The following is an 18,147-nucleotide window of genomic DNA, read 5'->3' as shown; positions in this document are numbered from 1 at the left end:
GGAAACAAACGACGCATGTCGTCGCATGGTCGCATTTAAATGACGACATCACGTTTTCGCTTGTCACACTTTCGACACGTTTTTAACGCTCATGAAATAATTATATCGTTTCGTTACCTGGATTGAACAATGTAGAACACAACATATTACTAATAATCGAATTTTAATGTATATATATATTAGGTTTTTAATAGAAATGCGTACTGCAACACATTGCGTCAAATGTGCATGAGACCAGCATGTCATCAGTGTTTGTTGATGTCCACGACCCCTAGCAGCATAACGTGTGGCTAAGACTGGCTTTTCTGTGGATAAATACAACGTTTTATGGTGTATTGATTGTTATTAGACATATTATGTACGTCACGCGATTTCGCTAAATTCGCCTCACTTTTTCAGATCAAGCTAGCACCGAAGCTATGCTTAGCATGTCCTCTGTCAGTATCAGCCAGCACATGAAGAAGCATCAGTAACGGACGGCTGTTCAATCAACTGGGCAGACCAACATGTCGGCGAGTAAAAGTTTGCTTTACTGTGTGAAGCACAGGGGTCTGTGGACGTCTTTTCGCAAGAACGTCACTACATGGTCGCCCGTTGGGGCAGCTTTCAATGCCAAACCCCACAAAAGAGTGGAAGTGTTTGAGAAAAATGTGGTGAGTATTATTTATTTGGGAATTTCTCTGATACCTTCATAGACCAACCAATGTGTACAGTCTGTGTTTTGTCTTCTGTAAATGTGAGGCAGCATGTAGGTTCATGAGCTATTGTGTGAATTCAACCCTGTACTTGTTTGTGTTCTGAATGTCATTTAAAAAAATCATAAATTGGACTAACGAAGGGCTTCACACATTTAAAATACATTTCAAAATTGACTAAATATAGAATTGCAAAAGTTTATGAAACAATAACAAACGTCAATCAGTAAAAAATCTCAAATTTTCAAATTCAGTCAAAATGTGTTTAACAGTTTTTTAAAATTATATATATATACATATATATATATATATATATATACATATATATATATATATATATATATATATATATTGTGTGAGGGAAATTTGAGGAAAGCTTGGTGCTGGACATTTGACAACGAGATGGGCACAAATAATAGTAATGTCATAATGCATAGCAAAAATGTTTAAGGAGTCGACCAGAAAATGCAAACAAAGGTGCACACTGGTATGTTATTCCGCAAATTGTTTGTTGTTCTTGTTGTCTGCTGCACTTCCTGGTCTACTTGTACAGAATGAGCTAACATGGAGAGACTTTAAGTTGAGAAATATTTTTGGGGTGGAAGAACAGGTATGGGTTTCAGATTTACATGATCATGTTAAAGTTCTTGAAACGTAACTAATTCTGTTTGTAATGTTTGTTGTAGGGTTTGTTTGGAATGCCAGAGCTGAGTTCTCCTACTGGATTCCAAGTGGCCACAAAGACTGCTCTAAAAAACACACAGTTGCTGGTTGAAAAAGCATGTACTTCTGCTCCAGGGGTTGAGACTGTCACAGCTTTTGACCAGCTCTCTGATGGTCTTTGTAAAGTGGCAGACCTGGTAAGTTCAGCTCTAAGTACTAGATTGTGTCTTTCTTCTCAAAAATCTTTGTTACATTCCAAATTGGATGACCACTACAGATTCAGTTGTACTCCAACAACTTCAGAGAGAGGTTCTGTTTTTTTTTTCATGCCAAACTTCAGAATCCCACAAGCTCGCTTAGTCATCATTTTACTGAGCTGTTTTTTCAGGTGAATCTGTCGCTTCATTTTCAGGCGGATTTTGTTAAAGTAGCACATCCTGACCCAGTGTACCGCGACGCAGCAGAGAAGACCTGCATTGAGATCGGCACAGTCGTGGAGAAGTAAGGGAGTAATACACAATCTCATTCTATCGGTACCTGTCCATAAGTTGACTATGAAATCATCCTCACAATGTTTCAGGTTGAACACCAATGTGGAGCTATGCAACAGTTTGAAGAATTTGCTTGACAGGCCAGACCTTGTGGCTCAGCTGGACCCAGATACGAGGTGCACCATCCCAATACGTCTTCAGTCATTTGCTCTTTCAAATTGTACAAGTCAGAATAGGGAAAATGAAAAATAGGCTTCTGAAATCACCAAAAAAAAAAATTGTTCAGCGAGTATCAAAAGGGTTGCTTAACACTGTTATTGGTTCACTTTTTTGTTGGCATTTTGCAACACTTAGGCTAGAATTTTCTGAATGTTGACTTGATTTTCACATGAACCATGATTTGCATATAGAAGGCTTTCTGTGATAACGATTGCCATCTTTCGCAATCTTGCATCAAATTGAAAGAAAACTGAAGAATACCAATGTCATGAATTGCAATACAAATGTCATAACTTGCATATTATTTGCTCTTTTTTTTAAAACAAAAAATACGGACTGTCTCAAAAGCTTGAGCCAATTCACCTTTGAATTCAGCAACACCAAAATGGCTGCTGTTTTAAAATGGATGTTGACCAGTTTCATGTATCTCTATGCTTCTGTTCTTCATTCTTAGATTGTGGACTTGGTGCATTTCCTAATGCAGTTTACCTATTTGAAGATTAATATTTTATTCCTGTCTCTGCAGGAGAGTTGCAGAGTTATTCATGTTTGACTTTGAAATTAGCGGGATTCATCTCGATGAGAAACTGGTGAGGGACTTTTTACACGTGGACAAATTATCTCCTCTGTTCACTAGAGAGAAATTACAGACGTTTGTCTTTGTATTCACGTTACAGAGGAAGGAGGCGGTTGCTCTCCATGTGAAGCTCTTGGATTTAAACAATGAATTTCTGGTTGGCTCTCACATGCCGAACAGAATCGCCAGGTCTGCCATTCCCGAACATCTCCACTTGCACTTTGCAAGCACAGGAAGTTTTGTGGAAGTTGGAGGATTACATGCCGACTCTCCGGATGATTTGGTGTGTAACCATAACTCGAACATTGCACTCATTACGCACCTTTGCTTCATAACTCATTCAAGAAGTCCCTTTAAGGGCTTTATTTGAATGATTATGTAGCTATGTTTTTCCATTTCATTTTTCTTTTTCACAATGGACATATTTTGATTGTAATCATAAAATATTTTTTTACTTTAATATGTTCAGAACCGTTCAAAATCACACAACACTGAAATTGCTTTTTTTTTTTTTATACAAATTCATTTTAAATCACATGCAATGAACCCATAATGTGTTCTGCCTTTTCGGAATTATGTAGACCAAATAAAAGCAGTATGCCACTAATGTCATATTGGGGTGCACTCAAGTATGAACGGTATCGTGAATTATTTTTAACAAGGAACATGTAAAGTAGGTAAATGCTTATTTCCTTTGGCGTGAGTCCATAAAATACTCACACCTCCTAAAAAAGATGGATCCACTGTACAACATCAGGTTAGAGATATAAAGTGAACAGCAGTTTTTCCCATTTTTTTTGGTCTTCAGTGCGCCTCAAACTTGTGGCCTGGTTGTTGTGCCGGGCCTTTTTATTGAATTTTGCCATAGCAATGAAAATTATCTTAAAAATTATCTGCTTAAAAGTGCATTAGTGAGAGTAAGCATACCAATTTAACAATGCAGGCAAGCACAATGGAAAGTTGAGCCCCACTGGAGTTGTGAAGTTGTTGAATTTAACCAAACTATTCAGAGGAAAATATGTCGCTGGTTTGAACCAGTTGTAATGCATTGTTAAAGACCACATTGGACTATTTTACCTATGTTATTAGTTATTAATTTGGCTTTATGTGTGTTTCTGTGGTTAATGATTCCAGATAAAGGAACTTTAATTCCCTTTTTCTATTAATATTGCTTTTGATTCTGTTTTAGGCTGCTGTTTCTGGTGTTAACTATGGGAAAGTCATTTGTTTGTGTTGACACTTGTCTTAATAATGTCTTTTGTCACTATTTCACATTTGTAGGTACGAGAAATCGCCTACAGGATTTACCTGTATCCAAATGGAGATCTAATGGAGTGTCTGGACCAGCTCCTAAGATGCAGACACAAGTTGGCCACGCTGGTGGGATACGAGTCCTATGCCCACAGAGCCTTGAAGGGAACGATGGCAGCAACACCAGGTTTAGTTATATGCCAGTACTGTTAGTAGGAGTAACAATAAATCGTTTACGCCTGTAGGAAGAGGCTTGTTTTTTTTGTGACGAGAGCAGGGGAATGACTTTACAGTGACGGGGTTTACAGTCATAATATGATAAGTAACATAAGACAGTGTAACAAATTTTTCATCTGCTTATGCATGTGTAACTATTAGGTGTAATTTTTGGTTAGGGGGCCACTGTGCTCCTACCAAAGAAATAACTTTAATTCTATGTAACTGTCTTCATATATACCAGCTCCACTAGTATTTTGGTTATGATGATTATGTATTTGTTAATGTGTGCTGCTTGTATTTTTGCATATTGCAGAAACGGTGATGAGATTTCTTCAGCTGTTAACAGACAGGCTGTCAGACAGGTACAGTTAAAAGAAAGAAACTATTGAAACATTAATATCGTTTATCATATTTACATATAATGTACTGTGGACCCCCACTATTTGCAGTGAATAGGGACGGGGCCGGCCTGGAAATAGCGTAGAATCTGTCTTTAATTGATGGTAAATGGGCTGTCACTTGTATAGCACTTTTCGACCTAAAGTACTCAAAGAGCTTCACAAAAAAAGAAAAAAAAATTAACCCCATTAAATACTGAAAAAAAAACGTATCAACCGCCAATTAGCGTTTACCACGAAAAACAGGGGCTGCCCCCTCTCCCACAAAAATACATTGAAAAATCAATTTGTGAATAGGTGCTGACTCGAGTTTGTTAGGTGCCATTGTATTTATCTTTAACTATAATTGATTTCAATTGTTTTGTCCACTTGTTGACAAATGCTCAACAGATACTTAATTAGTGCACAAACTCTAAACATTTAAACATTCTTTACAAAGATAACGCACCATTTATTTTGAGGCTGACAGAGAGAGAGACAGTCATTCAACAACAAAATATTCCATAAACAGTTCTCATTATGATGTTCTGTGCTTCTACATCACTACAAACCAAGACTGCATTAAATTAATATATCTGTCAATTCTGTCAATCAAAACTACCTTCGTACGTACGTACACACCGTTGCGCTGAGGCTGGTGAGTGTAGGTTTCCCAGCCAATTTATTTTATATTAATCTGTTACTTATGAAGTGAAAAAAAACGTAATGATCTTTTATCCAAATGTATCTTGCATCCCTTCCTACCCAATATGAGTGAAGTCACAGACAGCCTTCAGTCATTCAGCTTCTGACTTTCATTTGGTCTTTTCCACCCAATGTCACAGAACAGCAAAGGACTTTAAGATGATGCGTGACATGAAGAAAAAACTCAACCCTCGGCATTCTGTGAGTAACGTGTTGCCATTACAGTTGTATTCTATGGTAAAATATCTGTCATCAACGAGAACTCAAAATGTTGTTTTGACACAGGAGCTCATGCCGTGGGATCACCCCTTCCTCAGTGGAATCTTGCGTGCTGAAAGGTTCGGCAATGTTTTTTGTGATCTGGCTCTCTCCTTTGTGTGGATTGTTTTAGTTTGTTTCAGTTGCACTGGAAATATTTCTCTTGAGCTCCCTTTTCATCCATTAATGATGTTTGGAACCTGAACATTTTCAAGACCACATAAAAAAAAGTCTGTCCATGTCTGAATTTCTCTAATGCAAATGGGTTATGGTCAAATAAGCTTGAAATGCAGCCTTTCTATTTTAGCTCACTTATATATCTCATTCAATACACTAATACAAGAAGAACTGAATTTAAAATTGTGCTGTTAACCAAATTTATAAAGCTCCGTTTCAATTGCACTGAAAGATGTATTCATTGATTAGATTCTTTTCCAACTTCAAGACATCATAACATAACATTGAACTGGGGGCACTGACTATTGCGACTCGCCAGGCTTTCCGTTCCATTTGAACGAGTTGAGACTCAATGAATTTTGTTGCTCTCTACTCCATGTGCGAGATGACAACTTTAGTCATTCTTAGATCTGTGTTTTTCTTCTCGTGTGTTTTTTGGTCATGATTCAGGTACAACATCGAACCGAGTCTCTACAGCCCCTACTTTTCTCTGGGGGCCTGCATGGAGGGTTTGAACATTGTATTCTCTCGGCTCTACGGTGTCTCCCTCATGTCTGAACACCCTAGCGCTGGAGAGGTGTGGAGTGATGATGTGCGCAAATTGGTATGTCGTCTGTGTGCTAATGACATTTTGTTGCCTGATGTTTGAATAAACTGCAGGTTTTAATTTTCCTTGTGTTTGTGTGCGTTTCCAGGCTGTCGTTCATGAAACAGAAGGATTACTTGGATATATCTACTGCGACTTTTTCCATCGGCAAGACAAACCTCATCAGGTGAGCATACGCATGTCAGTCTCTTTGTTTCTTCTGCTGCGTATTCCTACTGTGTCATTACGTCCATCACAAAAGAACACAATGGAACCCTTACACCCATGTCAAGATGCGATTGGTAGAGTTTTGTCTGTATAATACAAACATCCACGAATGTCTCTTAGAGAAAATAGCTAACAGACACGTTCACTTTTGTTGTTTGCTTTTTTATTAAAACAGTAGCCCTCAATCCCACCCCAGAATCCAAAATGATACATTCCTATCATCTTGCAAAAAAAAAAAAAATGTAAATGGGCTTTCACTTGTAAAGTGCTTTTATATTTTTGTGGTCCTCAAAGATTACGAAACAAGCATGGTTGCCCTCATTCATCTTCCCCCACATAGGACTGTCACTTCACAATCCGGGGTGGTCGCTGGTGCCAGGAAACAAGTCAGTACCAGCTGCCTGTCGTGGTTCTGATGCTGAGCCTGCCCCATCCCACCAGAAGTGCCCCCACCCTGTTATCCCCCGGCATGATGGAGAACCTCTTCCACGAGATGGGCCACGCCATGCATTCAATGCTGGGACGCACTCGTTACCAACATGTTACAGGTGACCTCATCAGGTGCAATGTTAAAACCCCGTTTTTAGGCTTTTTACAGTACGAGCAGCCGCAGAAGTAGAAAACCTTTAATATTATCAAATAGGATCTTAAAGCTATTGGAAAGGTTCTTCATTTAAAAGGTTTTGACTGGCACGAAGAAGTATTAATTTGAGAGAGTTTTTTTTAATCGTTATTGTCGATTACCATATAGAGTGATAGGAACCGGGGCCGACACGTGAATAGCAAAAATTTAAATGCATTTGAAGAAAACAAAAAAAAAATAAGTCCCAAAAAATATATTAAAAGAAAATAAAAATAACATAACCCTGATAAAATTCCCATATGCGTTTTCCATGAAAAGCGGGGGTAAACCAGTCAATGCTCTTGTATCATTATATAATGAATGAAGATTTTAATCCTTTTTTTCTTGACTTTTTACTACTTTTTTTTTTTTTTCCGAACCTCCAGGAACAAGATGTGCGACAGATTTTGCTGAGGTGCCCTCCATCCTCATGGAGTACTTTGCCGCCGACTATCGAGTCGTCAGCCAGTTTGCACGTCATTATGAAACTGGACAGGTACACTTCAAACGTATGGACAAAGAACAAGATCTTAAAAGTGTTAAGAAATATTTCAAGACGTACTGTATGCATTCAATTAATGTTGAACTGTGTTTCAATATCTCGTTAGCCTCTGCCTGAGAGTATGGTGACTCGTCTATGTGAATCCAAGAAGGTGTGCGGTGCTGCAGACACCCAGCTGCAGGTACCATAAAACAAACAATTCCAGGCAAAACCACCTATATCCAAGATCTTTTGAATCTTAAAAGATTTTTTATCTTTGGCAGACCTCACACATAAAAATAAAACATCAGGCATTTAACTGTTTTGTTCTTATTGTGTGTGGGGTGCCCAGATTATATCACAATCCTCTGTACTTAATACAGAGGATTGTGATATATAAGTGATATATACAGAGCAATATTTTTGTTTCTTGTTTCACGTTATCTCTTGTCCCTGGGCAGATTTTCTATGCTGCACTGGACCAGATTTACCATGGCGAACCACAAAATCACTCCACCACTGAAATCTTGAAGGAGATGCAGCAGAAGTTCTACGGCTTGCCTTACACACCCAATACAGTACGTTTCCATTTGATATTGCTATTGATGTTGCCATAGTGACATTTTCTCGCCAAACGCATAGACTTCCCATCTCAAACATGTTCAAGTCAAAAGCTGAGTCGAATCGTTTAACATAATGACCAGCAGAGGGCGTCCCAGTAGCTTGAAAGAAATAAAGACCAGAAGAAAGTAATCCGTCTGACCTTTGCCCTGGAAATGCATAAGTTGCTGTCGTACATATAGTCCATTGGCAATGTGGCCCAATACTCTTTTCTTTAGCCCTGCACCGTTTAAAAGATTAAAGACTTTTTTTTATTACCATCATTATTATTAGTGTTATTTTTAGATCTGGTAAAACCACAAAACAGGTCCTCTTTGAATGAGCTCTCCCTTGAGAATTTCAAACTGTTCATCTAGTTCTTTTTAATAAAAAAAAAAAAAAAAAAAAAAAAAAACTGAGTTTCCTCCCATATTTACTGCTGCAGGCAAGGAGAAGAGGCCAGGAGGGAGAAGGGAATCCAAAACAAGTCATAATGGAGACACGGAATAGCCGTCATTGAGCATTTGCTCTGAGCTATAATTATTTGTATTATGAAAAGAGATAAAAGTAATGCTGTATCTATGCCCAGATTTTAGTGTCGAGTCAGTATTTCTTCACCCGTGCGTCGGTGTGCCTCCCTTCTTTTTCCAAATGCTACCTCCTCAGATAGAGTTTATTTTTATAGTAATATGAGGATAAGCTGCTCAGATAATGGAAGGTTGTTTCCCGCTTTTCAACGTTCACTGAAAGCTCTAGCAGACATTTACCTCAGCAGCCAGCCTCAGCAGGATTTTTTTCCCAGTTTGAGCTTCTATGTGTGATTGCTGTGCCTCACTCCCAAGGATGGGGTCAGTGTGGTTTGCAGGTGGGCCACCGTCAGTTTGGATGCTTAACCGGGAAAGCAATAATATAATGCATTCCACTGCTTTGATATCTTATAAAAACCTGACGTATAGAGGATGCCGTTGCAACACGCAGCAGAGACCAGTAAACTTGGTTGAATCGTATTCAGAGCCTATTCACACTGCAGGACATGAGGCCAAATTTGGATTTTTTTGTTAAATCCAATCTTTTAATGTGCTCATTTCCATTACAAAAACAAATGTAACTTCTTCTCCAATTAAATTGGGACACTGTGTAAAACAAATGAAAGCAGAATACAATTATTTTTAATATTTATTATAATTTATTTATATAGCGCATTTAATCATTTAAAACCTATATTCAGTTGAATAAGCTACCGGGACAAGATGTCCAATGTTCACACTGATGAAAGTTTTTTTTTTTTTTTCAAGCAGCAAATATACTCTCATTTTTAATTTGATGCCTGCAGCCCATTCCATAAAAGCTGGGACAGGTGCATCAAAAGACTGGGAAGGTTGCGGAATACAAAAAAAAAAAAAAAAACCTCTTTGGAAAATTCCGCAGGTGCACAGGTTAATTGGAAACCGGTGTACCACCTAAAAAGTAGGTCTTAAAAGAAACTCCCCCAAATGCACACTCACTACTAGATGAGAACACAGAAAGTGAAAGCAGATTTTGGGATTTCCGATAACACGTTTCTTGGCAACTTATATTAACCTATCTTCGTAGATACACGTAGGAATGGTATCCTAAGCCAAGTAAACATTAGAGTGGCTAATGGGTTATAGGGAGACAGATTCTAAACATTCTGTCTTGTGCGTGCGTGCGTGAGTGTAGTTTACCAAGTGGTGCTATCATTTCCTGGCTCTTTGAGGAGCGGGGCGATCAGCTGTGAGTAACACGGACCACATGGTCAGCTCTTTAGTTGAGGATAATATTTGGATATAAACAGCAGCAGGCAAGAGTTTATGCTAATCTTTGACTCCGTGTGTGGATGCCAAAGCAACAAGTATTTGCTGTACAAACACAATTAAAATCACAGTTTCATATAATAGGGACAGATCCACTCTTGACAGACCTCAGACAAAAAAAGCAAATCTTATTGCACAATCATATGAATCATAAGAGAGTTTGGTGACTTTTTTTCCCTCAATTCCAACTGCAGTTTACACACGTGACTGGACACGGGTATTGTTTTACACATCACTCTTTGGGGCAGTTGGATTTCCCCCAATAAAAAGTACAAAACAAAATCTTGCTCAGCTCTCCAGTCGGAATGAAACTAACAGATGGCAATTGAGAAGGTGAATTAAAACAATTCTGGGATTCTTTTTCACTTTTGTGATTTCATTGTCTTTTTTCTCAATTCTGAATATAGTCCAGCTTTCAGCCTGAGAGCTGTAGTCTCCACTATATACAAAGCCATGATCATCAACAGGATAAGCGCTTTCGAAACTGTATTGATGAAGTTTTAGACTGCACAAGCAGACTTCTAGCTACAGTTGCCTTTGGCACTACTGCATTTTGGCTGACATAGCAAACTGGGTCACATTTTGCTTTGCTCGTGATTTTCTGAGCTGCAGAGTCTCTCTGGTTATTTGTTTTGCCAAGACAAGTCTGTAGACGGTTGCCGTGCATCGCTTGGACCAGACTCTTATGTCTCACAAGGACCCCCTCATCTTCGGTTTCACACACACCTACATTTCAGCCTAAAACCGTTGATTTCTTTTAAATCTGCTGCTTTACAAAAACAATTGCTACATTGTTGAATTCACACAAATTATACAATCGTATTTTTCAATGATTGTGTTCCCTCACGCGTATATATGTGGAGCAAAGCTCGTGATTAGCAAATAATAAAATAAAAGAGGAGACCCTATTCCTAGATAAAGACACATAACAAACAACTTTAAAACTATGAAGCACAAAAGAAAAGGGAACTACAGTAATTTGTTTACAGCTTCAAGTGAAGCATTCTGGGACTTCACACTTTGTATTTTCATCTGGTAAGCTGACAACACATATGTGCAATGTCATGTTTTGACCATAAAACCTGTTTTTTTTTCCTCCGTAGCAGTATCGAAGCAATTCTCATATTCAATACATGTTTAATATTTTACAAATGGAAGACCTTTTGAACGAAACAACTGTCAATTATGATTGGTGGGTGGTCTGCCGTCTTTTATTTCTCAACTATGGCAGCTGCTATCTTTTACCAATTTCCTGAATTCCCCAGTAAGTCCGGCAATTAGTTGAGACTATAAGAAAACGTCTTCAAGGTCGTGGAAAAGGACCCCGGGGCATCTGCACACATAATAGATGTGAGGAACCCGTTTACTCTTTTGGTCCTTTGAAATAGGAGCTCACTGCTTGTGTTTTGATATTTTGTCAGGTTTATTGGCGGAAAAGTGAAAAATATAATGATAGCAATAAAGACGGTGGAAATAGCTTCATAAAATGAGAATGACATCTCCACTTTTTCATTCCATCACTGTCTCTTCAGTGGTGCTTCTCACGCATTTGCTTTATTTCCCCTCAAAAAGTCCTTCTACTAATATGTTATGATGTCTATTCACAGGCTTGGCAGCTCAGATTTAGCCATCTCATCGGTTATGGAGCCAAATACTATTCTTACCTCATGTCCAGAGCTGTGGCCTCTATGGTGTGGAAGCAGTGCTTCCTTCAGGATCCTTTAAACAGGTGAGATGACCTTTTTTTCCATTAAAACACCACTTGAGTGATAACTAACGCCTCATCAACTCTCCCATGTGTCAGGGACATGGGTGAGCGTTACCGGCGCGAGATGTTAACCCATGGAGGAGCCAAGGAGCCCATGTTGATGGTGGAAGGTAACACAAACTCAGTCTCAGATAAATCAGGGTGACCCGCCTTTCCAATGAGATTAAGTCAACATGGACACTGTGATCCATCTGTAGTTCTTTACAGTATTCCCAAACTAATTAGGCAATTGACTTCAGGCGTACAGCTACAGTTACCACTCCAGATTTTTCTGGGTGGTTGATTTATTTAACTCATTCACTACCAGCCGATTAAAAAAAAAAATAAATAAAGGATCTTTGACGTCTTTATCCGTCAATGGTAATGAATGAGTTAAAAAAAAAAAAAAAAAAAAAAAAAGCCCATTTCCATGGGTCTTTTTCCAAAACTTCTCCAAATTCTGGTGTACAGGTATCTTAATCTGCATGACTGTTAGACTTTAGTTTGAGACATTTACAGATGTTTTGGCATGCTGCGCTCCGCTCTGTCTTTTGCAGTTCAGCACACCTTGTCAACTTAGTTTACAGGAGATTTGTTGTCGGTTCACAACTGATGATTATATAGAGCACTTAAATGATCTTGAGTCACTCCAGTCTGTGACAACCGCCTGTATAATCACAGCTGGTAAATCCAGTGTGGCTTAGGTCAGCATATTCAACACTTTTGTTTTAAAGAGGAAGAAGCAGGAGATATATTTGTTTTGTTGTTGTATGAGAAATTTGCATTTATACAATGACACACCTGCAGCATTTTGGCGTGTCATTACGGGACGTTCGGGAAGTTGAATAGCACCTAGCAACAAACACTCCCAATTTCCCAAATAAATTCTGTTGCACAATTAAATTCTTCAACTTTATGGTAATGGATAACCTGTATGAAAACAATGGTCAATGGTTTTTTTTTTTGCAATATTGTTGTACGTCAACTACTGGCCGGGCATACATATTACAGTACCTATATATATGTATATATTTTTTTTTTCCATATGAGTGTGAATGGCTCATTTCTCACATCCTCTGGCTGTGGCGTGTCAGGACAACACTCCAAAGGAGAAGGTGGGTAGGGAGTTAAGAACAGAAACATCAGCAGACACTTGGGAGTGTTACTTTAAATCTTTCCCCAACGGTCTTCTCCTCCCACTGTGCCCCACTCCCAGCTGCAACCGGGCCATCTTGTTGATTGTTATTACTAGCGCTGCTGTTTTATGTTTTGATTGTTTGTTTTTGGGGAAGCTATTTGGAGGTCAGAATCCTACAGGGAAATCTAATCAAAGTCCAACAGCTGTATTAAGATATTGGTAGCATTGATTAATTTGCTTCTTTCATTCTGTGGAGCGGAATTGTCACCATCATTTGTCATTTTTTGTGTTGAACTATTTTGTCGTGCACAGTAAGGTTAGAGCGGTTTATTTCCAGTGTCAGGAGTTTTCTATGGGAGATTGACAAAGTAACTTTTTGAGACAAATACAAAGGCCACTGGAGACTGGAGGAAGGATACACAATCCAGATCCACACAATCCTTTCAAACAAAGGCCCTTGTAAATCGAGGTGTGTAACTTTCCCTCCAGCTAAGCGGCAGAGAGGGTATACCATGGAGTGCACAGTTCTCAGTCCTGCATGCTGCCGGCTGTTTTCTACCAGAGACAGGATTGAAATTCAAACCTTCAGAGAGGCATGTAGACAACGTGAGGGGGGGGTGAAGAGGAACTAAAAAGGTGATCGAGCGGTTAAACTGACCTTTTTCTGTGGCCACACAGAGCCCCTTTATATGTCCTCGGTCCGTTCTCATTGTCTTGACCAGTGAGTTCAGAAAGTGGATCAAAAGAGCATACAAATGTCAAATAATAAAATTTAGATAAATCATTTCAAGAAAAAAAATCATTAATGTGACCTGGAAGCTGTACAACTCAATTGGAAAAAAAGAAATCTGTTTGCGATGGAAAAATAAGAGTAAGAAGTGTACAAATCTTCTTAAAACTGCAGATATGGCTGCGTTCAGAATGAAGAATGACATCAACCTCATGTTAAATAAGTCAGCGCACACAAGTCGGCACATTTAAAGTGCCTCCAATTAACCACCCAAACAGTGTTCTCGTCAGCCTGCCTGCAGGTTGGACGGAGGTGTAATGTCTTGCATCTTGACATGTATCACATATTTTCACTCAGGCAGCTCAATCAGCAGAAATGTTGAAATGGGCTGACTCAATCTCTGTTGTCCCGCTTTGAATTTCAATTCTGTTCAACCTATAAAACATCAAACTACAGAGACATTGAGGCTATAGCTCAAGTTACGGCATGCTGAGGTTAACATACTTTTTAAAGGTGTAAACGCATATGGTTTACTCTCCAAGTTGCAAGGCCCAAAATGCCTCCAATTAAAGTTAAGAAAGAACAGGAACGCAGCCAAGCCCAGAGGGCTGGGATCTATAGCCAGGTTCAGCAAAGCATTCACATTGACTGGACACAATTTTCATACAGTATATAGGGCAGTAAACGGGTTGGTGGAGTTCTGCACTGAATGGGTCCATCCTTTACATTACAACCCTCAATTATATTGTTTCCTAAAGAATGAAACTCCTCAGAAATTTCCTCCCGGTGGCCAAACTGTTTCTTGGTCGTATCTAAGATATTTCAAAGCAATTTACAAGTGTCTCTCCAGCTTTTTGTCCCCAGAGAACTCATTATGACGGGCTCAGAGCTGTTAGGCGGTCACATAGGTCGTCACTGGACTCGATAGCCATCTCCCACCACCCTTTCAAGTAAATAAACAGGCCGTCTAAGCACGCGTGCTAGTAAAACTGAAATGCAGTTTCATCATTTAAAACATCCTCTGGTTGCCATGAGCTGGAACCAGCTCAGTTCGTCTTCAGCTTTTCTCAGCAGTGAGAGAAATGAGATTTGCAGCTCTGTGACGCAGAGCGAAACACTTTGTGCGCATGCATTGGCTTGAGGCAGGTGTGTGTTGTGCATTTTTTTATTTAAAGGCTCCATATTGCTCAACTATTCTCTTACTTTGAACTGATTGTTCTCTTGTTTTGTCTCTTTTCCCCACCACACCCTTTTGCTTTCCCCTCAACAATCCAATCAGATCTTGCTGAGTGTTGTTATGGCTCCGAGGTTATCTTGGCATTCTCCTTCAAACTCTCCCAGCGAGCTGGGCTGAGAAAGGTTTCGCTCAAAGCAGCGTGTTATTGAACGTCTCGTCTGAGATTCCGTCCAAAGGCTTGATCAGAAGTCCTTTAAAGAATTCTGTCTGTTTTGTCCATACGTTGACATGAATGTAATGGAATCGACCTCACAATTAATTGATTGACGCTCTTTTGGCTTTTAACATGATCTCATATAGTATATCTTAGTGGTGGGAGGTCAGAGACAGCGAGGCCTCTGCTGGCATGCATGTGACTGGTGTCGGAGTGTCTTGGTCTGGTGCTACATAGGTGCTGTCGGCACTGGGGAGCGACCATTCAATGAACCATGAATGGCACCATGTATTGCGACATGCTAACGCCCAGCACGACCCCCTTACTCCAGGACAAACATCACCAAAACAGCTACTGCCTTACTAACAGAGCTGAGGGTAAAGGTGATTGACTGGCCAAGCATGTTTCCAGACCTAAACACTATTGAGCATGTGTGGGACATCTTCAAATGGAAAGTAGCGCAAGTTCTCTTATCGTTCACTCAGTCATGGAAGAGTGCAAGAGGATTTCAATGGCTACCTGTGAAGACCATGCCCAGGAGGGTGCTGGAAAAGCATTTTGGCCTTGCACAGTATTGACACTATGGGTCTAAATTTGAAATTTTTACTTATGGGTGTCGTGACTTTTAGACAACAGTGTCTATGTTGTTATTTTGAGAGGACTGTAAAATATGCACTGATATACAATCTCGTGAAAAGAGATTTCAATTTGTCTTCGGGCAGCTGTTTTTGTAATGGTGGAAGTTGAATGGAATATATATATACCAATCTTCTTCATCGTTCTGTTCACATTTTGACATCATGAGGCTAAAATATTTCCTGACAAATGATCACCAGCACCTCGTCAGTCAGAATATGCTGTAACTCAGCGGCAAACCCAAGTATAAAGACTATAGAAAATGTATGGATGGAAAATGCCAATTTAAATAACTGTCCTTGTGTTGGATCAATTTGGTCTTTTTTTTTCAACGGAGGTCATTGGTGGCAATTGATAGCAAGCAATGTCATTTTTAATGGAATTGATGCTTTCATGTGGCTGACTTGCGGTTGGGTGGATGGATCCAGCCCCCCGGGAGCTGGGCCCATGCCGTCACGTCAGGGACCCCGGCATTGTGTATCGTCTTGTAGCCAGAGGGCAGGGTGGGGTGGCGGCGCCGTAACAGGACACATAACTAGTTTCAGCTTCTGTGATACACTCCAGTGCGTGTATGTACGTGCATGTTCGTGTGTGTGTTCAACATATGAACCTTTTTGCATCTCTAGTCATGCGTGCCTGTGCAGGTGTGCGTGTGTCGTGTGGGTGAGTGGGTTATTTGTGTGTGCGTGAGCATGTGTGTGTGTGTGGTGTGTGAGAGAGAGCAAGAGCGAGAGAGAGAGAGAGAGACACAGACACAGACGCACACACGCACACACACCATTGCAGGAAACCCAGTCAGGGTATTGGTGCAGAGAGAACGACTATTTAAATTGGCAGGCCCGCAGGGGCAAATGAAGCAACTTCAAAGTGAGCGTCCTACTGAAGTGCAAAGCCAGCAAACGGAAGACTTCCACGCATGAGTTCACGTACACATGTACAAAACGCGCAGCGTACTCGTGTTTACTCTGTACTTTAACATTCGCCTCGTGATAAGCAACAAAAGTGAGTACATCCCAAAGTGAAAATGTCCCAAAATGTCAATATTGTTTGTGGCTGCTTTTACTGTATTTGATACAAACTAAATGTATCAAAAATAATTACATTAAAAAAATCCCCCAATAACCTTTGTTTTTGTGTCACAGGTATGCTTCAAAGGCGGCCCACCATCGAGGACTTGGTGGAGGCCCTTGTGTCAGAGCTCCAACCAAACTTTGAGACGTTCATCATGGACTCAGAGAGCTGAAACGGGTTTTCTTTTCTTTTTTTTTTAATGTGACAAAATCTATGTGTACCACATTATGTTAGGGATACAGGCAAAGCCTTCTTACCTAATCTGTAATTATTAAACAACAACTTTATATGTTGACTACATTTTTCATGTTATATCCATCCATTTTGTATATTGCTTTTTCTCATGGGGGTCATGGGTGAGGTCGAGCCTATCCCTGACTTGGTTAAGACTACACCCTGGGTCGATCTTTAGGCAATCACAAGGTACATATGGACAGCCAACCATTCATACTTATGAACAATTTAGACCGTTTAACCTAAAAAGCATGTTTTGGGATAAAGGAGGAAAGCAAGCAAGCGCTACATGTTGCAGTATTAACCAAATTTATATTTTCTTAGTTTGCCATTGAAATTACAAAATTTCTCACAAGCGTGAATTTTTTTCTTTATTGTGTCCACTTGAGAAACATTTCTACTTCTACCAGAATTTAGAAAAATATCTGTACATAAATGTGTACTCGTACTTCAGAACATTAAAAGCAGAGATGGCTAAGCACTCACATTTTTGCCACCTTTAATACTCCTTATGAAAACATAATAAATAGATCAAACGATGTTTATTATTATACAGTCTACTGAGACAATGTGTTTGGGAAGGGCCGGCTGGATCAAATGCCATCGAGTTGTATTTGGTTCCCCGGCTAGAGATAGTTGGAAATCCCCATGACACCTGCATCCCTTTACCAGCCGTCCTGTAATATTAGTAACTGATGCTAAAGCAACACACAGACATGTGAGCCTGTGCTTGCTTTACAAGTAGTTCATATTATCACTTTCATCCGGTCTTTAGCACCTGAGGTGATGCTGCCACTACTTCCTGCAACGGTTGACACCCCGTCATCACTCGATTCTAGTATGCACCGCAGGCAGGCGGCATAAAGCCTTTACTAAAGGTGGCGGTCAGCAGACAGGCTGCTCCGATTACCAGCAGTAGGAAGAAATCACGTATAAATAACTTGGAACTGCTTTGAAGTTTATTGAAGCAAGATATTTCCTATTTATTGCCGTATTTAAAAGAATTATTTGATGATGTGAGCTCCAAGAATGATTCACCTAAGCCGAAAAATGAGCTCATGGGGCCAGTTGGTCAAAAAAATGGAATCTGGATCAAAATGGAAAAAGCCATCCAGCATCAGGATTTCCTTTTTTTTTTTAAAGCATTATTGATTTGGATCACCCTGATCCACATACACCATTTTCAAGATGACCAAACCAGGATGATCGTAATGAA

At 39.7% G+C, this 18,147-nt stretch overlaps 1 protein-coding gene across 1 annotated transcript; it reads left to right on the top strand.

Annotated features, from left to right (window-relative positions):
• Nucleotides 1–30: 30 nt before the first annotated feature.
• Nucleotides 31–17,416, top strand: LOC148333548 (mitochondrial intermediate peptidase-like). The gene is made up of 20 exons (XM_088299906.1): nucleotides 31–330; nucleotides 400–653; nucleotides 1,382–1,555; nucleotides 1,771–1,859; nucleotides 1,939–2,025; nucleotides 2,595–2,658; nucleotides 2,746–2,928; nucleotides 3,927–4,083; nucleotides 4,429–4,477; nucleotides 5,338–5,398; nucleotides 5,483–5,535; nucleotides 6,083–6,236; nucleotides 6,328–6,405; nucleotides 6,787–6,994; nucleotides 7,455–7,564; nucleotides 7,677–7,751; nucleotides 8,011–8,127; nucleotides 11,592–11,713; nucleotides 11,789–11,862; nucleotides 16,769–17,416. Exons 2-20 carry the CDS (start codon nucleotides 507–509, stop codon nucleotides 16,867–16,869), a joined length of 2,103 nt encoding a protein of 700 aa, XP_088156032.1. The 5' UTR covers nucleotides 31–330; nucleotides 400–506; the 3' UTR covers nucleotides 16,870–17,416.
• The last annotated feature ends 731 nt before the right edge of the window (nucleotides 17,417–18,147 follow it).

The sequence above is a fragment of the Idiotropiscis lumnitzeri genome, chromosome 7 (assembly GCF_059441095.1).
Source record: "Idiotropiscis lumnitzeri isolate Australia: NSW breed Sydney's pygmy pipehorse chromosome 7, RoL_Ilum_1.0, whole genome shotgun sequence".
NCBI lineage: Eukaryota > Metazoa > Chordata > Actinopteri > Syngnathiformes > Syngnathidae > Idiotropiscis > Idiotropiscis lumnitzeri.
The sequence above is the reverse complement of the archived record's forward strand: the minus strand, read 5'-3'. Positions and strand labels throughout refer to the sequence as shown.